The sequence below is a fragment of the Chanodichthys erythropterus genome, chromosome 8, assembly GCF_024489055.1.
Source record: "Chanodichthys erythropterus isolate Z2021 chromosome 8, ASM2448905v1, whole genome shotgun sequence".
Classification (NCBI taxonomy): domain Eukaryota; kingdom Metazoa; phylum Chordata; class Actinopteri; order Cypriniformes; family Xenocyprididae; genus Chanodichthys; species Chanodichthys erythropterus.
Genome location: NC_090228.1, coordinates 31,675,387 through 31,696,831, shown reverse-complemented (window position 1 = coordinate 31,696,831; position 21,445 = coordinate 31,675,387). Strand labels below are relative to the sequence as shown.

Below are 21,445 nucleotides of genomic sequence, written 5' to 3'. Positions count from 1 at the left end.
ACCCTCGCGGACGTCTGCCGGTCAAATCAAACATAATAGAACATAAAATAAAGTCCGGGCCTGGTCCTCTCTCGTCCTTCACTGTAGTCGCTCCTCTTTTTATGCTCCCGGAGCTCCTCCGTGAGGGACTCAAGGCCGGTGCGCCTCCCAGGTGATGCTCATTAACACTCGCACCACCGGCCTCGCGCCGTTCCCTCACGGCTCTCGCCCGCCCTGCTCGTCACAATAGTGTAGCTCTAATGTGAAATGATGAATATGAGAAGAATGAATCTGAAGCTGTGAAAGTGATAGATTGAGGAGAGTTACTAAAGATCAAAAAGAGCTGATCAAATCTGACAGTAGTGCAGGTTATTGGCTGAAGTGTGGAGGTGATGAGCTTTGATTTCTTTTTTTTTGTAGAGTTTCCAGTCTCTCTCAGCTCCTCCTGAATCTACAGACATAAATGACGATCCCTTCAGTTCCCTCTCCTCTTTTGACGGCACGAAAGAATCTGTCCGTCAGCTGAGAGACAAACTGGAGGATTTCTGCAAAGAGGAGCTTAAGAAGTTCTCTGACAGAGGTAAAGTCCTGGAGATTCATCTGCTCTCAGGAATGATCCTCCATAATCTGCTATCTATCATGTGATCATTTTCTCTTGACATGATAATCACACGCTTTGTCTGTTGATTTCCACAGTCACTTTCACCAACATTGTTCCCAGGACCAGGAATGACTTCCTACAATGTAAGTCACTAAGAAAACAAGCAAAAAACTTCAGTTCAGTTCAGTTTATTTATAAAGCACATTTTAAAAACGTCTGCAGTCTGACCAAAATGCTTTATAAACAGAAAGAGCTAACAGAAATTAATAACACAAACATTATTAAACACAGCTTAAAACAGAACAGTCATGATAAGCTAAAAGCAACAGAAAATAAATAGGTTTTAAGACAAGACTTTAACTCAGACAAAGAGGAAGCCGATCTAATATAAAGTGGGAGCTTGTTCCACAATGCGGGGCCAGCCACTTCAAAAGCTCTGTTACCCCTTGATTTTAGCCAGTTTCTGGATATCCAAAGTAGTTTTGTTTCTGATCTAATAGGGAATTGCAATAGTCCAAGTGCGAGGTAATAAAAAGTCTAAAAAAAGAGTGAAAATAGAAGAAACAAGATGCAATGGTTGCTTGTCAAATTTAAGGGAACTATCTAAAATCACACTTTAATTTCATACTTGGGGAGAGATAAATTTATCAAGATCATGTCTTGGCCTGGTTTCTGAGGGGTCAGAAATAGGAAATTCTTGGCAAGCCAAGCTTTTACCTCCTCAAGACATCGTATCAAACTGTCTAGAACACTCTAGACAAATGCATATAAATCTGCATGTCATCTGCATAAAAGTGGAATGAAAAATTGTGTTTCCTAAAAATTGAAGCAGGAGGAAGAAGAGAGAGAAAAGGTAAGGAGCTGAAACCAAACCCTGAGGCACACTGCAGTATAAATTTGTGAAGAAGAGAAACATCCCATTTTTACAGAAAAAACATCTGTTTGTTAAAAAAAGAGTTGAACTAGCTTAAAACCAGTGTCCCCTAAACTAACTGAAGGCTCCAACCGAGAAATGAGAATCGTGTGAAGACAGGTTTAACAATACTAAAATAACTGAATCTCCTGTGTCTGTAGACATGTAAATATAATTAAGAACTCTTATATGAGTGGTTTCTGTGCTGTGCAGAGATTTAAACTCCGACTGAAACATTAAAAGATCAGACAGATTCATAATTCCTGATTCTGATGTGTTTTATCTCCATCAGATTCCCATCAGTTCACTCTGGATCTGAACACAGTGAATAAAAACCTCCGTCTGTCTGAGGGGAACAGAGTGATTACTTACACTGACACAGAGCTTCAGCCGTATCCTGATCATCCAGACAGATTTGATTATTGTATTCAGGTGTTGTGTAGAGAGAGTGTGTGTGATCAACGCTGTTACTGGGAGATTGAATGCAGTGGTGATGTGTTTGGTGTGTTTATATCAGTGTCATATAAGAGCATCAGCAGGAAGGGATGGGGTATTGAGTGTGTGTTTGGATCTAATGATCAGTCCTGGAGTTTGGTCTACTCTTCCTCCAGTTACTCATTCAGACACAATAACATGGAGACTAAACTGCCTGTAAAGCCCATCAGCAGTAGAATAGGAGTGTATGTGGATCACAGTGCAGGAACTCTGTCCTTCTACAGTGTTTCTGGAGACACAATGAGCCTCATCCACACAGTCCAGACCACATTCACTCAACCGCTCTATCCTGGGTTTAGGTTTGTCTATGGATCATCAGTGAAACTGTGTTGATGAATCAGAATAGACTGTAGAGAGATTCTACCCATAATGCTTTCGTTCATTCATCACATTGTCTCCATTCCTGGGGGGGGGGGGGATTAATAAATCAAAATCAAGTGCATTCTGCTTTAAACAAGCAAACAATATCTATAAAATCATTTTTAATTCTATGGGAAGTAAAAAAATTACTTTTAATGGCTTGTATTAATAATTTATTGCTGCTGTGTATAACAAATGATGATGAATTACTGCTTTTTCATGAATAAATCTGTATGTGTAACGGAATGTAAATAATGTTAAATTGACGCATAAAATCATTTGCATTTGTGCACCTGATATTGCGGGGCGGAGCTGTGTAATCATCAGCAGGGTCTCATATCGCTCCCTGCTGTGAAGTTGCATCATTGATTGTCTCAAAAGCTAAGTTTGGATTGTTTTCAAGTCAAGTTTTGAACTGTAAACTACACACAGTTTACTTATTTTGTCTGTCAGCTCCTAGTTGTGTTAGTTGAGTCAAATATGTGTTATTTGTGACGATAAGATGAAGAGTGTGTTTATTGGTCTGCTTGTGAACTCCGACCTTCTGTTTATTTCATTTAAGACTTGAATCACCATTGATGCACTGTGCTCTAACCAGCGTTTGTCCCAGGTATGTTTTATTCGGTTTTGTCATGTTCTGTGTTAAAATACTATTAGCCCTAATTAAGCGTTAGCTATTAGCACACATGCTGTAGTGTGTAACTGCACTATTTTAGGACTGCGTTCTTCTCTCTTTATTTCATTTATACAAAATATTGAAAATATTGGTCCATCCTGAAGACTTCTCATGCAACATTGATGCACTGTACTTTATCCAGCCTTTGGTCCTGTTTGTCCCAGGCTCAGTTAAGCAACCTTGAGTGACCATCCACCTGATCTCTGAGATTTACTGTGTGTGTGTGTGGATATATATAAGTGTGTATATAAGGGAGGCTATGTTTTTTGTGCTGCACTAGAGCCATCATGAGGAATCACAATAATACAGCATATTTTGCAAACGATGCTTTGTGCGTAATGTCTGACCTAAACAACACAATGAAGGCATGTCTTAATAGGGTACTTTCAATAAACGGTCCAACATATTAGAAATACTTTTTACTGTTACTATATGTGTGACTGAGCAACTGAGTATCTAACACTGTGTAGAGTGAACACGAGCATTTAACTTAATCAAATGCAACGCACATACATGACAGCATGTGTAATAAAATCACCGATTGCCACTGATTTTTATATATATTAATATTTTAAAAGATTTTAAGTATTGTTTGTATGACTTTCAGATTTGAATACTTTTGTGCACAAAGTATTCTTGTCTCATCATAATTAGGTTGAACCACTGCATTGACTGTTTTAACAATGTCATTAGTACCTTACTGGACCTTGAAAGCGATTCTGTTGCTGTCTATGGACGAGTCATAAACCTCTCAGATTTCATCAAAAATATCTTCATTTGTTTTCTGAAGATGAAAGCAGGTCTTACAGGTGTGGAACGACATGAGGGTGAGTAATTAATGACATAATTTTCATTTTTGGGTGAACTAACACTTTATCTGAAGTTTAACTAAATGTGCCATCTCAGTAATCATTACAGACAATGGTCAGTAAAGATTACAGTGACTTTCTGTAAAAAGGTTAGGAAAAAAATACTTCAGGAAATACTAATCCTTTACAAATGTCTGTGATTGCTTATGTTTTATTAACATTTATCCTTGTTTTTTTTTTTTGATGATTGCACACAAATCTTTGGCATGCTTTCATTTAATTTCTATATGATACAAAATACAATTATAAAAATATAGCTGCAAGCAGCAATTACGGGGCCAAGCACAAAAACGGCACAAGAAGCCAGCCAACATGGCCGTGAGCATCAGACCAACAGCAGCAGTGAGCAATTAGAAAAAAAAGTTATTAGCATTTTTGTCAAGTTTGTTATAACTTTTGAGCACGAGGTGGCGCTGGTCCGAAACTTCTCAGGCTGCTTCAGGGCATTGTCCTGATGACCCATACCAAATTAATGAATTTTGGTCAAACCCATCAGAAGTTATAAGCAAAAATAGCCATTTTTCATATCTCCACTCCAGTAGGTGGCGCTGCGCCGAAACACTGTATGATGCCTCAGGTCATGCTTGTGATGACACGTACCAAGTTTGGTCTGAATATGTCAAAGCATTGTAGAGATACAGCTTCAAGAGTAATTTTTGCATCATCTCTCAAATTCTTTGCTCCGGTATACGAAAACGGTTTGACTTATCAACTTGAAATCCATAACTTTTTGTCGACATGGTCTGAAGATGATACGGTTCAATTTTGGTGAAAATCGGAGCAAAGGTCTAGGAGGAGTTTGAAAAAGTAGGTTTTTAAAGAAAAACAATATGGCGGACAGGAAGTTCAGCTGAATATGGCAAATTTGATATCTATGTTCTCAGCATGACCCAAGGAATCTATTGAGACCAGTTTCATTACAATCGGTAGATATTATCAAAAGTTATTAGCATTTTTGTCAATTTTGTTATAACTTTTGACCACAAGGTGGTGCTGGTCCGAAACTTCTCAGGCTCCTTCAGGGCATTGTCCTGATGAACCATACCAAATTTATGAATTTTGGTCAAACCCATCAGAAGTTATAAGCAAAAACAGCCATTTTTCATATCTCCACTCCAGTAGGTGGCGCTGTGCTGAAACATTGTATGATGCCTCAGGTCATGCTTGTGATGACACATACCAAGTTTGGTCTGAATATGATAAAGCATTGCAGAGATACAGCTTCAAGAGTCATTTTTGCATCATGCCTCAAATTCGTTGCTCTGGTATACGAAAACGGTTTGACTTATCGACTTGAAATCCATAACTTTTTGTCAGCATGGTCTGAAGATGATACGGTTCGATTTTGGTGAAAATCGGAGCAACGGTCTAGGAGGAGTTCGAAAAAGTAGGTTTTTAAAGAAAAACAATATGGCGGACAGGAAGTTCAGCTGACTATGGAAAGTTTGATATCTATGTTCTCAGCATGACCCAAGGAATCTACTGAAAACAGTTTCATTACAATCGGTTAATATAGTCAAAAGTTATTAGCATTTTTGTAAATTTTGTTATAACTTTTGACCACAAGGTGGCGCTGGTCCTAAACTTGGTATGCTCCTTCAGGGCATTGTGCTGATGACCCATACCGAGTTTCATAACGATACGCTAATGCGTTCGTAAAATACAGCATTTTAGCACCAAATTTAAAATGGCCGACGGCCAAAATGTCCAATATGGGAAAATTGGATATCATTCGACTCGGCATGATTCCCCGAATCCAACGAGACCAAATTCATGATTTTTGGCCAAACCCATCAGAAGTTATAAGTAAAAATAGCCATTTTTCATATCTCCGCACCACTAGGTGGCGCTGCGCCGAAACGCTGCATGTTGCCTCAGGTCATGCTTGTGATGACAGTTACCAAGTTTGGTCTGAATACGATAAAGCGTTGCGGAGATACAGCCTTATGTCTATTTTCGCAAGCACTACGTACAATTCGTTTGCGTGTTTTTCGAAAACGGTTTGAGAAATCAACTTGAATTCCATAACATTTTGTCGGCATGGTCTGAAGATGATCTGGTTCAATTTTCGTGAAAATTGGAGTAACGGCCTAGGAGGAGTTCGAAAAAGTACGTTTTTCAGAAAATTCAAAATGGCGGAAAAATTTTCATGACGGAAAATGACGTCATATGGTGCAATCGATTCGTCTTGACCCAAGGAATCAGAGGAAAAAAGAATTTTGTTTCTAGCCCTTATGGTTCAAAAGTTATTAACATAAACATAAGTGCAACTTTGGACAGCTGATGGCGCTAGAGGGATTGAGTTAGAGACTCCAAATTTGCTATGGACAAAGGTCAGACTGTCCTCTAACTGTGTGCCAAATTTCACAACTTTCCCGCAAGCGGTTCTATGGGCTGCCATAGACTTCAAGAGCGGAAGAAGAAGCGGAAGAATAATAATAAGCGTACGGAACGCCAACAATAACAATAGGTGCCTAAGCACCTTCGGTGCTTGGCCCCTAATTATTAAATATAGCCAAATCACAAAAAAGTGTCAGGTAAGCGCAAGATGCTTGTCTAGAAATCTCTATATATAATCTAGATTTTACATTTCTCTGCACTTTTATATAAGTTTATTATAAACATCCACTTCTATATACTCGTTAAGTTTACGTAAGGGTTTTTCTAATAAAAATGTATAACAAGTTTAATACATTAAAAGACATGCGTGATGAACGCAAACATAGCCCATGACTCTGTAATGCCCATGTCTAGAAAATACACACTCCCACCACACGGAGACATTAGTTCTGTCCGTAAAAAAAAAGAACAAAACAACAATTTATAGAACTAGTCCCATTCAAATAAAGCTTAAGGCCCAATCCCAATTCTACCCCTTACCCTTTGTTTCGCACGCTCACGTGAAGGGGTAAGGGTGTCCCAATTCTCATTTGGTTGGAGGGGAAGGGGAAGGGGTAGGGGGAAGGGCCAGGTAGCCCTTCAAATGAAGATGTTTCGGGACCACACTTCAGACGAAGGGGTATGATAAATTTCCAACATGGCCGACCAAGTGAGCAGAGAGACCCATAAACGTAAGTTTTTTTTTTTTTTTACGGTAAACCGTATTTCAGTAATAAATAATCACTTGTTTTATGTTGCCTTTAATCTTGTGTTCATGTATACGGTTATGTTCTCCGAAAAAAGATTTGTAAAAATCGCTATGAAAACAGTTCGCTAATGTTTTTTACTTTATAGTTCCACAACATTTTTTTATATTTTATTGAAACCCGCGTTGATTTGACAACATAAATTCAAATCCGGTGGCAGCTAACTTGTCTTTTTGCCGCATGCCTGATTAATGTAGGCTATTGTTTTGTTGTGGTTACGTCCATAAATACGTGTACGTTACATGATATAAACAAAAAGTGCTTATTCATCAGTATTGTATGTTCTGTATCAACCAGGGACTCCTGAGGAAACACGCAGGCTCGTCTCCTTTGTCTTATGCGAAGAACTGAAGACAAATGCAAATAATAGCTGTCACCCAAGCAGCAGAGATCACTACAGCTATCGATGACATCTTAAAAGGCCAATTCACACCGCACCAACAAACATTTTTTTTATTAAAAAAAAATGTTCGACCCTTTTTATTAACGAGACCCATAAGCATATACAACCATGTAGCTAAACAAGCCAAAACGAATTATTAAAAACGAAACTGAAGGTAAACCTGCGTTGCTCTCATAGTGGTTAACGTTACCTCTCTATTTCGGTGAAGTGGAGCAGCTGCTCTTGCTGAATGGCACGGATTGCACTATGGACTATTGTACCTTTTGTATATTTTATTATTTTTTTACAGTATTTTATTTTTTATAATGAACAAGCTGTGATGTCACGTTTCCACTGCTTTGTTGTGTGTGTGTGAGGCGCGGGCGCAATCAAACATCTGTCTTTGAAGGGGACTTGCCTCATCGTCATGACAACGGTTCGTGGCCAGGTCAGATTACGTCAGAGTTTGTTGCCGTCTGTTGGAAAACTGTTCACACCGTGCAGACATTCCACAACCCGACAAACGCCGATTAAACATGTTCAATCGGGTGAAAACCGACTCCAACAGACGCCAACAGGGGTATCACACGATCCAACAAACTCCAACAGACTAGTGTTGTAGGTGCGGTGTGAATTGGCCTTTAGAAGTGTGTGATAAACATCGGCGCATCTGTGACGTAGGAGCTAGCGACGACTTATGATGTCGTGTAACGGTCTAGTAGTGTTGTCCCATTTCTTAGAGTGTCAAGGGGTAGGGCTGAAAATATTCCCCTGTTTCAAGGGGCAAGGGGAAGGGGTAGGCGTAGGGGTAAGGGGAAGGGGTATAAAATAGAATTGGGATTGGGCCTAAAAATTGGATTTCTTTAGTTGAACTAACAGTTGAGTTTTCACTAGAATTTTTTCAAATATTCCACAGCAAAGTTTAATCAACTCTTACATATTTCTTAACTGAAGCCAAAGAATGGATGCACAATATCGATCACAATATCAAAATCATTATAATTATTATTATTCTCTTTGTTGCCTCTCTTGAGTTACATGCATGGTAAAATTACATGAAAACTTAAATTCTTAAAAGTCTCAGGCTGAATGGGATAATTGTACAGTTTATTAAAACAAAGAAAGTTCAGAGTACAAACAGGCATGGGATGGAAAAACAAGGGCAAACAACAATATCAGAGGCTGAAGTATGTAATTAGTGTTAGGGGGAGGGGGGGTACTCTGGGTTTGGGCCAATATTCCGAGCTCAGAGACATCCCCCTAGACAGCACGCCAAATACGCATAACTTACATTCTATTGAATTATATGTACATGTGAACTTGTTTATTTCCAGAAAAGTTTCAATTTTTCCATTGGTTTTACTTACCAAAACCCAACCTCATGCCACTGCTCTAGAGAAAGTTGCAGTGTCAGGCTTAAAGGGATAGTTCACCCAAAAATGAAAATTTGATGTTTATCTGCTTACCCCCAGCGCATCCAAGATGTAGGTGACTTTGTTTCTTCAGTAGAACACAAATGATGATTTTTAACTCCAACTGTTGCCGTCTGTCAGTCAAATAATGCTAGTGGATGGGAACTTCTACTATGAGTAAATAAAACTTGCATAGACAAGTCCAAATTAAACCCTGCGGCTCGTGACGACACATTGATGTCCTAAGACATGAAATGATCGGTTTGTGTGAGAAACCGAACAGTATATCATTTTTTACCTCTAATACACCACTATGTCCAACTGCATTCATCACTCGATTCGTTTGGTCTGATCGTGCTCTGACAGCGGCAGTGATGTCTCACTCTCATTGAAGAATATGCGCGAGACATCACTGCCACTGTCAGAGCGCGATCAGACCAAACGAATCGAGTGATGAACGCGGTTGGACATAGTGGTGTATTAGAGTTAAAAAATGATATAAATACGGTTCGGTCTATCGCACAAACCGATCGTTTCGTGTCTTAGGACATCAGTGTGTCGTCACGAGCCGCAGGGTTTAATTTGGACTTGTCTATGCAAGTTTTATTTACTCTTATAGTAGAAGTTCCCATCCACTAGCATTATTTGACTGACAGACGGCAACAGTTGGAGTTAAAAATCATCATTTGTGTTCTACTGAAGAAACAAAGTCACCTACATCTTGGATGCGCTGGGGGTAAGCAGATAAACATCAAATTTTCATTTTTGGGTGAACTATCCCTTTAAGCATTTTTCTCCTTTTGTGTCATTACCAGAACCTGATTTTAGTCATCCATAGAAAGGGGGTGACTGCTTCCTCCCAACTGCCTGAGAGTTTCACTGCAGCCGCACTGAAAAGTGTTACCGTAGGCAACATAATGAACAGCTTTGGTGGGACAAACTGCATTCCTGATGATGACTTTCATGTTAGAAGGCTTTCATGTTAGAAGGTATATTTGAAGATCCATTGAAAGGCTTAGGGCAGGGGTTTTCACCTCTGCTCCTGGAGAGCTATCATAATGCAGATTTCAGCTCCAACACCAAAAACACAGTAAGTCCCTCATTGTTCCACCTTGGCACATCAACTTATTGGCTCTCCCTCAGCTCCATTGCGCTCCCTTGTCCCTCTAGCTCCACCATGGTCAGATGCCATCCTGCCTGCACCTTCGGCTCAATCTGCTTTGGTTCCTCCTCAGACCTTGTTTCCACCAGCAACGCCTTAACTCCTGTGCCATCTCGGTCAAGTGGGCTCTTCAACTCATTAGCTACACTTGGGTCTCCATCTCTGTCCATTGTTCCCCTGGTGGAGAAAGCCACCTAGGTGCCTCCTCCTGGCTAGACTCTGGATTACCAGCTGGCTGTTCCTGGCTCCTCTCACTCCCCACTCCCATGGACTGTTTTGCTCACAGTACGCCTCTCTCCAGCTCCACGTCGTTCTGTTCAGTTCTGTGCCCAATCTCGTTGATGCCATTCCAGTTATCTCCTTTGTTTAAATATTGTATTTACTCTTAAAGACTTTTATATCTCCTGTGTCTTTATCAAAATGGCTGTATAGAATTGCGCAAAGTAAATTGTCTAAAGAAAGTAGAAAATGTTTTCTTTCTTTGACTTTCAGGTTACATTATAATGAATAAAGAGAAATTGAAATTTATCATTTATTTATTGAAATAATATATTGAATATAATAAATAGAATAGTTAAATGTTCAGATAAATGATCATATAAATGACTAATAACCAATTGGCATTTCAACCTAATTTCAAGGTTGCAATAATATGGTGTCAGATAAAAGTAAATTGGGTGAAATGGGCGTGTCAGATATAGGGAAGCATGGTGGTGCTGGTGGTACCTCAGGACAGGTTTGAGAACCACTGCTCAAGCTGATACAGCTAGTAAACAGAAATGGTGGACTCTGTACTGACTCAGGGCTGTGCTAATATGGCAGATTACCATCAGTCGTAGGCGAGACTCTGCTACGCTTACATATGGCAAAGTATGGGCAAAGCTGAAACTTTGATTGGAGAGATTGTTCATGATTTCACCCAGTGCATTGCATGCTTTCAATTTCTGTTCAGTTCGATTTTTTTTTTTTTTTTCTGATTAGATGATAACAATGAAGTAATTCCCAATCAAAATATAAATTACATTCAAAACAGTTCAGTATACACAACATAAACAGTAAAGATTTTATTGTGCAAAAAATGGTAAACTAATTATAGGCTACTATATGAACTGAACCACTTGTAACAACTGGATCAATCAAACACACAATTGTACAAGGTAATCTTCACAACCCCTGACCCGTGCAGACTCCGTAATGTCCGGGTTCCCCACTGAGAACTATCACCATTTGTTCCCATCATACATTTCAAAGAGACTTGGGAGATAGTGCCTCCTCAGAAAAGTACAAGCCACAAGAATCAGACAACTGTACTGAACCGTAGTTTGGTGGAAATGAGCCAAAACAAAGAAAAACAACTCTGCCTGAGTATATCAGGATGCTTATGTGAAATTGTATCCTTCCACAGTGATGGCACATGAAAAGCTTCTCTTTGGTGTGAGTTATTACATGATTCCTGTCTGTGTGTCAGTTCTCTCATACATGAATCCTCATGTGGTAATTAAGGGATTCTTTACATTTGAAAGTCTTTTCACAGTGATGACACTCAATGTCTCCAATGTGAGTTTTCAGATGTCTGTTAAGGATTCCTTTACGGTGGAAACTTTTTGCACATTTTTTGCAGGTGAAGGGCTTATCTCCGGTGTGAATTCTCATGTGGACTTCAAATGGTCCTGTTTTAGTGAATCCTTTTCCACAGTGCTGGCAGGTGAAAGGGTATGTACAAGGTTTCTCTCCAGTGTGAATTCTCAAGTGGACTTCAAACTGTCCTGTTCGAATAAATCCTTTTCCACAGTGTTGGCAGATGAAAGGCTTCTCTCCAGTGTGAATTCTCAGGTGGACTTCAAACTGTCCTTTTTGAGTGAATCCTTTTCCACATTCTTGGCAGGTGAAAGGCTTCTCTCCAGTGTTAACTCTCTTATGGTTCCTGTCTTGAACAATAGTCTTTCCATGCTGAGGGTATGTACAAGGCTTCTCTCTAGTGTGAGTTCTCATGTGGACTTCAAGGTTTCCCTTTTGACTGAAACTCTTTCCACACTGAGGGCATGTGTAAGGCTTCTCTCCAGTGTGAGTTCTCATGTGGACTTCAAACTTTCCTTTTTGAGTAAATCCTTTTCTACAGTGTTGGCAGATGAATGGCTTCTCTCCAGTGTGAATTCTCATATGGTCTTCAAAGCGTCCAATTTGACTGAAACTCTTTCCACACTGAGGGCATGTGTAAGGTTGATCTCCAGTGTGAGTTCTCACGTGGACTTCAAGGTTTCCTTTTTGACTGAAACCCTTTCCACACTGAGGGCATGTATAAGGCTTCTCTCCAGTGTGAACTCTCATGTGGGCTTCAAGGTTTCCTTTTCTATTTAATCTCTTTCCACACTGTTTACAGATGAAGTTATTTTTAGTCCCAGCCTTTTTAGCTCTTTTTTGTAAGGAAGTGTTTTCAGTCTGTGAGCAACTTAAAGTTTTTTCTTCAGTAATGAAATCATGATGATTCTGATATTCATCTTTCTCTTCAATTTCATCGATTACTTCAGTCTCCTCTTTCAGTGCCATCAGGTCTAAATAAGACAAATAGAAGTTAAAACAACTTTAATGGCATAAAGCAAATGACATCAAAACATTTATACATGTAAAAACCAACATACAGGTAGATCTTATATGCTACTATGAGAGGTGTTACATGTTATCTGAGAAGCATTCTCAATATTGTTCACTCTTTACTTGCTTTAAAGCACGTTTGAAAAATATCAAGCCGGCATTTAAACCAGCTATTTAAAAAACCCATATTGACCCAGGAGATCTGGTTAATTATAGTCTGATTTTCTAGGACAGGGGTAGCCAACCCTGTTTCGTATTCAACTTATGAAAAGGACTTTATTAATTCCCCCTAAGCCATGTGGAGTTCATATTTATGATGGATGGAGGAACTTTCTTGATCTTCATACACATTGGTCTCATTCACTGCCATTATAAATCTTGGATGCATCAGAATATTTATTAATATATTTCTGATTGCGTTCATCAGAAAGAAGAAAGTCATATACACCTAGGATGACTTGAGGGCGGTGTTAATTTTGACAGCAAATTTTTATTTAGTTTTGGTCATACTATTTTGTCTAAAATGCCATTTAATCTTAATTTTACTCAACTAAATCTACAGTAGATAGTCGACTAAAATCTAAAGGGTTTAGTTAAATTGTAATGCATTAATTAAGCATTTCTCTAACAATACACAGATTCAATACACTGATATACATTGATGTTCTTTAAACTGTTTATGTACTTAAGATAACCAACTGTATTTACTCTCCAGGATAGGCGGTTTTTGACCATTCAAGTTCAAAAAGACATTAAAGAGAGCTAAATTCAATACTTGTCAGGGATTGACGCACTTTATTCTGATATATATTTAGATAAAATATTAGTCTAAAACATATTACCAACTGCTTGAGGGAGAGTAAAGTTTGGGGGAATTTTCATTTTAAAGTGAACTAATCCTATAATGTGTGTTGAATTATGTATGCTAGTTCTAGTAATGCCTGATTTCACCTGTAGATTTAAAGGGGTCTAGTTTTATTATTGCATGAAACCAACCTGTTTGTTCCTCAGATTCTTCTTGTTTCAAACTGAATGTTTCTTCAATCTTCAGGTCTTCACTCTCCTCTTTAATAAGCGTCATCTTTGATTGTTCCTCAGTTTCTTCCTGTTTCAAACTGAACACTTCTTCAATCTTCATGTCTTCACTCTCTTCTTTAATAAATGCCATCTTTATAATAGTGTGTCATGTGGGTCTCAGTTGCTTCACCGGGAGTTTTTCTGTGTATTTGTCCTGTTTAAAATGAGAATAATTAACAGAAAGAAAAATAAATCCAAGCTAAATCTGCTTAGTTCAGTAGTCAGTGCAATGGTAAGGGAGTCAGAGTTAGAATTAATGGCCTTAAACGACCTGTGGCCTGTTGCATGAAGCTAGCAGAACAAACTCTGAGTTTCAGAGTAGGTTTGGAGTTGACAAATCCAGATAAATCCAATTTGGTTTAGATCAAGATAAACTGTTGCACAACGCTCGGTATAAACTTTCTCTATGAACTTAGGTTTAATCCAGAGTTTGCAAAGCGCGTGCACCTGAAAGTGTGACACGTGCGGCAAACAGCCAATCACACGGAACAAGGAGAACGTCAGTTTGAATCACTTCTCATGAGAGAGCTGCGCAATTCACGTCTCTTGCGAAGAGATTGTTATGAAAAATATGAAATTAAATGCATTTACAAAGCAGGAATAAACACTGATGCAGTGAAAGTTTGAGAAGGCAAATGAAAGAAAATATCTGACATGTGAATCCAACAAATAGACCAAATAATTAATATAGTTTCACCAAGAGCTCAAAATAATACAAGAATCTGTTTAAAAGCTTAATATTATGCATGTATTATATATATTTTAATTTAAAAGCAAAGGATAATATTGCAAATTAATAAAATAGGCCTAATTATATGAATATGTCATGAATTATTCATAATTTTAATTTATTTAATATAAATATAATGAATAATTAAAAGCAAATGTTGAGCAATTTTGTCTCTAAAATGTTTTTACTATAAACTGATTTAATTTGGAGTGAGAGATAAAAGGGGAGTGGCTTTATTGCATCAGATACATGTCACTTTACTCACAGCTGATTGGTCAAGTTTGGGTTTGTAATCTCAAACTCAGAATAAAAACTGCTCCGGAGCCGGTTAATCATGTAGCGTAAGTTACCATAGCAATGAAACCTGCTAAAAACTGAAACCGACTTTGTGCAACAGGCCACAGATTATTAAAAAACTAATTAACAATAAACATTAAGAACAGACTGCAAATTATAAACACATTTTTATTAATAGCATGTTCTATTTTATTTGAAGCTTATATTTAATACTACACTTTAATACAAATATTTACACTGTTTTGAGTAGCTTGTGACGTCAGCATGCGGTGATTCAAACCAGTGAATCATTTTGTGAAACAACTGATTAAATTCGAAGTTTACAAATAGTTCAGTTCCTCCATTACTACTTGACAGTGACTGAATTCGTGTTTATGATAAACTGATTCATGATATAGAGAGAGAGATAGAGATGCACTGTTTCTGTTACTTAACAAAAAAAATATGTTCAGTTATGTCAGATAAAATAATACAATGTTAAATTCAATAATAACTAAGCAATCTTACGTTGCTTGTAAAACTAAAAAAGTGCATTAATTGTTTATATTGATTTAAACATGGTAAAATACTTAAAAACAAACCTTTCTTGATATGAATTACAACAGATGCAGGAGCTCGGCGCAGCCTTATGACATCACGTCTGCAGATTAAAATAAAAGTCCTTTATATACAAAAATGTGGTATGCAGGAGGGGGCGCTATTGTGCCAAAATAATTATCTCTAGCAATTTACAAATGTAATAGGATTAATGTATCCCATTATAGAAAAGAAAAATCAAAAGTCTCTTTAACATCTCAGATGTTTCTTTTTTTCTTTTTTTTTTAAAGATTTATTATTGGCGTTTTTTTGCCTTTATTATGATAGGACAGTAATTAGACAGGAAGCGAAGTGGGAGAGAGAGAGGGGGACGGGATCGGGAAAGGACCACAAGCCGGGATTTGAACTCGGGTCGCCCAAAGCGCATTGGCGCTACATGTCGCCGCGCTGCCCATGAGGCCATTGGCTCTGACAACATCTCAGATGTTTCTAGACAAAAATGAGGCTAATTTAATATTAAATGGATACTTTTAGCTTGAGCTTGAACTGCTGTTTTAAATGCAACTTCTGTGACAACCATAACCACTTGCTTCAGGTTTTGTGGAGACACTCTTTACCTCATGAATTAATAAATTCTTCTGAAGTAAAAAAAATATAGAGAGAGCTGAGAAAGAGAGAAATCCTGTCAGAGAAAGCTATCAAAATTGCAAGCACAATAAACCTCACAATAATTGAAAATGAGCTTTTAAATATCTAGGACTCAAAACATCTACAAGTTTCTGTGATTGGGCACAAGTTACAGCACAAGCAGGGAATACAGAAGTGAACTGAGTATCAAACTCAGATTTTTCAGCCGTAAACGGTTGATGTACAACAATAGGACGAGGAAAAACCTGGCCACCTGCTAGATCATTTCCTAGAATGAGATCAACCCCATCTACCGGTAACTGTGAGCATACCCCCAACTTAACAAACCCAGTAACGAGTTTCGATTTCAAACAAACTTGATGAAGAGGAACAGTTACACACCTCATTTCAAACCCACAAACTAGTACATCAGTACCCATGTGTGATTCATCAGAGAAAGGGAGCATCTCTTCTAAAATAAAAGACTGTGCAAACCCTGTGTCCCTTAGAATCCTTAACTCTCTTTCCTCTGACACAAATGGAAGAGATTCAGTAACAGTAAACATAAATGGCTGATAGGTACTATTTACATTGTTTACTTAAGAAACCAATTGCATGAGTGCTACACTTTTAAGGCTGATTTATACTTGTGCATCGGACCTATGCGGGGCCTCTGCCCCGTAGGTTATGAATCTGTTTTCATTTATGCTTCTGCGTCGTTGTCCGCGTCAATGTGCATGCAGACCACTAGTAGGCAGTGTCCGCGGTAATGTTGAGTATCAAGGCAAAAGCCGAAGAAGAAGCAGCTTGTCATATACGTTGTCAGAGAAGCTTACAAATAGAAACGGCAGAGGAGCGGCAAATAGATAACGACTTTTGTTGCAATATGACTGCATGGGTCCCCTGAAACAGAGGGCATTTAATTCTTATGGAAGTTGAAAATGCTTACTCTTCTCCTATTGCTCTGCGCCAGTTTTTGACCCATGGGAGGGGTTCTAGCAGACCAATCACAGCACTTGTGGTCTGCGTAGTGTAGCGTATGCACACGTATCAGGATAATCAATAAACTTTGGAGTTTCCAGAACGCTTGTAACCTGATGAACTTTGTTTCTTAATCACTAAATCGGCTCCGAACTGTCTACTAAAGATGAGCCCACTTGACACCTTTGTGGCCCTCCGAGTTAACACAGCAGGCCCAATTTCCTTGCTCTTAGGACATCAAAGGGGCCCCTCATGTGGACTACGGGCCAGATCCACATTCCAAAAACACACACACACAGGCACACATACAGAAACACACAAACATACACTTTTAACTGCATATATATATATATATATATATATATATATATATATATATATATATATATATATATATATAGCACCACTATGCTGAAATATATATTTCATATATTTTAGGGCGTATGCATGTTTCCTAGTGTTTAAATGAGTGTATTTGTGCTAGTGTGCATTTTAATGATATAATTTTGTCTGTAAACCATAACTTCTCTCCTATGCCTTTCTGACCTATCGAGTTTGATCTCGTTTCAAAGCTCCGGACACGAGCTATTCACTGAGATATGTCACACAGCTGACAAATGCATTTTTCTATGTGTTTAATGATACTGTGAAGAACACACTCCTTTTGGAGATCTGATCTGGTAGTCATAAATCATGCAGATTAAGTCGTGAGGCCAAACAATGGGAAAGCTTTCCCGCCAACTTTGCACCCATGTTATTGGCTACCCCACCTCAAGGAGGTGTGTCGGCTTATCTGTCATAAAAGCAAAGACGCACAATTTCTCGTGCGTTCTCTCCCGATTGTCTCACGAGCATCTCGTGCACGTTTTTCCCGGACCCCTCCGGTGACCACGCGCTGTCATCGCGCTCAGCTTCGGGATCGCCATCTTCCAGCGAAACTCACTCTCGTCCTCAGTTCAAACCTTCCCGCTGAACGGAGGAAGCCAACGAACTGCACCAGCGCTAACCTGAAATTCGACACACGCAACAAATGCAAGTATACTGCCGTTTCTCAATGTTAGATGATGAAACTGATTTCCGTGCTGGCTTAGGACTGGTTGTGAGTTTGCTACTTGCCTTCTCTCTTTCCTTCTCTACTTCTATTCTTGTACATAGGTGTGTATTTTCTTGTATATATATTTAGATGTATAACCTCTGTTTTCGTAGTTTGCATATATTAAAACGTTATTCATGCTCGATTGTTCTGTTTGTTCTTTCAGCTGAAAACCCAAGTCACTTTAACGTTTTTCGATCGTTTTATGCTTTGATGTTATAATAGCAGGTTGTTTTCATGGCCAGATAACTTTGTTTATAATATTCTGTGAGGGACTTAGTTTGCTGGACAAACGAACAGTTTCTCTAAATAATTATTAAACCAGAACTAATCATATATGTAATTGATTATAATTCGTTGTAATTGATTCACGATATATGTTTAATTCCCCGTTGGGTTGATATATGAATCATAATTTATTCATAACCTTATGAATTATTATATTCATATTTCATCCATAAATTGATTAATAACCGCTACATTTCGTTACAGTAGAATTGACCTGTTGTTATGTTTTTGAAGAGGTGCACGTCAGGCTACGTCGTAGGCTACACGTGTTGCAAACAGCCTACACCGTACACTCAACGCAGAAGTATAAATCAACCTTTAGACTCAGCAGTGGCACTCTTGCCCATCCTTTGTATTTCATGTTTGTCCTCGGGGTTCCCCCCACACATTAGGATTTCACGATCAGGGAGCCTCCGACAGTCTTCTGAGCATATTCAGTCACTTTTAACACACCTCACACCAAAGGAAAATCTGTTAAGATAATCTGTAGAACCATAAAGAAAATAATTATCTAGGATTGTTGGAAGGGGAGAAAAACGGCCCAAAATCAGCCCAATTATCTTGTTGTGCGTACCAGGCATAAGTTATGAGTGGAAAAAGTGGAAGCAATTGGGAACAACAGCAACGTAAACAGGCCACGTAAAATCACAAAGCAGGGTCAGCGCATGCTGAGGCACACAGTGCGCAGAAGTTGGCAACTTTCTGCAGAGTCAATAGCTATAGACTTCCAAACTTCATGTGGCCTTCAGATTAGCTCAAGAACAGTGCGTAGAGATCTTCATGCAATGGGTTTCCATGGCCGAGCAGCTGCATCTAAACCTTACATCACCAAATGCAATGTTAAGCTTTGGATGCAGTGGTGTAAAGCACACCACCACTGGACTCTAGAGCTAGGGTTGGGTATCATTTGAATTTGAACGATTCCGATTCCTTGTTTCGATTCCTGTTCCTTACGATTCTCAATTCCGATTCTTTTAAGAGGCAGGGTCAAAAAAAGTTTAGGATATTTTAAATGAGCTAGCTAACCAACGGTCTTTCTGAAGGAAATAGTCTGACCTTCTCCATCAATTTTAATTCTATGAACTTTTTACTTTTTATGAACTTTACTATGAATTTCTCACAGGGCTGTTTACAATATATAACCTCATTTTTATTTTTGAAAACACATTTACACATGAGTGCATGATGCTGCAGGTATTTGAACATGCAGCAGGGTCCTCAGACATAAGGACTGGTGGAACTTCCTGGTATATCTGCAGCTCTCTCTCCACTTGTTTCTTGATGGATATGGAGCTCTGCTGTGACACTATGTCTACTACTATATGACAACAGCTCCTCCAGTGGAGTCTTCCTGGGCAGTTTGCAGGGAGGCTGTTGCTAAAAAACAAAACAAAAGGTTCATCAGATTCAGCAGTATTATCACTAAAAAAAGGGAAAACCTCCATTAAAGGTATGATCATTATTTAAATTGAAAACCTATATAATATCAGCTATCGTACACTTACACTCTCCTGCTCGTCCTCATTCTCAGACTGCATGGTGTCCCCATCAGCTCCACCGTCTTCCTCTGTTGACTACAAAGAACATAATTACCATTTAGATCTTAGATTTTAATAGGTGAAAAGGACAGTTGAGCATGAATGACATTTCACCTGTTCAATCAGATTTCTCTGGATCTGTTCCCAGATGGTGTCAACCGTGCCATCATCCAATTTATGTTTAAAGCGTGGATCCAACGCGGTGGCCACTTGGAGAAAGTTCCTGATCTCATCATTCTGCAAAACGCATGTTCTTTAAATTTTTTAACAAGCCACAGGATATTTCTATTCTAGAACAACTTCTTTCCAGGTGCCCTGCCTCGGTCACTTACCTGGTAGCGCTTGGATAGGTTTGCCCAAACCTGTTTTTTTAAGGTTTCATACAAAGACTGTGTCTCCCTCATTTACAGCTAGGTGTGCCTCAAGCTTTTTGAGGACAGGCAGAATCTGACCACATGTGGGACTCTTTTCGGAGGACACGCAGAGTGTTGAGGTGTAGAGCACCTTCATCAGGTTGATGAAGTCTTCAGCTTTCCTAAAATCCTCCTCAGTTAGCCGAGCAAGTCTGTAAGTAAAATAATTAAGAACACATAGATTGGAGTTAGAAATATTCTCTTTTTTCTTAACAAAACACCTAACATATGCACTCTCTAAAAGCAGATTTAACACATTCACTCTAATACCGTTCTTTGAATTTGTATTTTGTGTGTACTGGTATTTCTTGTCTGAACTTGTCTATCTATCTCTACCTGTCCCTATCCATATTTTTTCTCAGCCGTTGATCCAAGCTGGCTGCTTGAATTGCAGGGTACTGCTCTGTGAATCTCTCCAGCATTAGGTACAGAGAGTTCCACCGTGTTCTCACATCGAGTATGAGTGAGTGTCGGGGCAGCTCTGACAAAAACAATAACATCAATTTTAAGTCATATATAACAGATGCTTTTCATCCTAGGAGACAATACTTTTGTAAAATTGGATTCAAATACTGTAGTACTACTCTGCTACAGAGCTCATAAAAATAATAATAAGATAGATCAGACATATAAAGTCATAACGTGTCAATGCACAACAGTTAAATAAAGTGAACTTTGTGTGTCTTACGTAGAAGTTGTTGCTTCTCTCCTAGAACCACCTTGGCCATTGAGCACCTCTTCATCCACACAACAATGGTTCGGACCTTGGCCACCCACTGACTCACTGAATTTAGGGAGTATAGTATAGTATATATATTCAACAACACAACCGGTCTGTGCTTTGTAAACAGCCTTTGTTTTTAGCACTTTTTGCTGCATTTTGCCCTCTTCTATGCAGTGTGCTGTGATGGTAAGGTAGTGGTCCTGTGGGATGCTACTCCAGCCATCACATGTGAGTGCAACAGCGCTGTCTTCACTGAGCTCTGTAATAATATTAGACTTCTCAACCTTGTACCACGATGGGATCAATGTGTTTGACAAGTAATCCCTGGAAGGTGGTGTATATTTGGGGTTTAGAGTTTTCACCATGTCCCTGCAAACATAAACAAACATGTAATGTTGCTGTTACTGTTTAGGGGAGGGTTTCCCAAAACCATAGTTGCTAACTAAGTTAGCAATTTTGTTGGTTGCATTACAATTTCCCATTGCCAACCAACTAAGTTGCTAACAGGTTAGCAACTATGGTTTTGGGAAACGCACTTTAGATCAGTATCAAT

The 21,445-nt window shown here is 38.8% G+C and overlaps 2 protein-coding genes across 4 annotated transcripts in view; one reads left to right on the top strand and one right to left on the bottom strand.

Annotated features, from left to right (window-relative positions):
* LOC137024727 (tripartite motif-containing protein 16-like) overlaps window positions 1–21,445 on the top strand; it is a 54,508-nt gene that overhangs the window by 19,358 nt on the left and 13,705 nt on the right. For all 3 annotated transcript variants that reach the window (XM_067392580.1, XM_067392579.1, XM_067392578.1), the window contains 3 exons: window positions 400–559; window positions 676–723; window positions 1,786–3,851. In XM_067392580.1, coding sequence (XP_067248681.1) covers window positions 400–559; window positions 676–723; window positions 1,786–2,321 — 744 coding nt within the window. In that variant the 3' untranslated portion in view covers window positions 2,322–3,851. The remainder of the gene's footprint in view (window positions 1–399; window positions 560–675; window positions 724–1,785; window positions 3,852–21,445) is intronic.
* On the bottom strand, window positions 9,626–15,324 carry LOC137024747 (gastrula zinc finger protein XlCGF57.1-like). The gene is made up of 3 exons (XM_067392608.1): window positions 15,273–15,324; window positions 13,584–13,818; window positions 9,626–12,547 (listed from the first exon to the last, which is right to left on the bottom strand). The coding sequence occupies exons 2-3, from the start codon at window positions 13,753–13,755 to the stop codon at window positions 11,469–11,471; spliced, it is 1,251 nt and encodes a 416-aa protein (XP_067248709.1). The 5' UTR covers window positions 13,756–13,818; window positions 15,273–15,324; the 3' UTR covers window positions 9,626–11,468.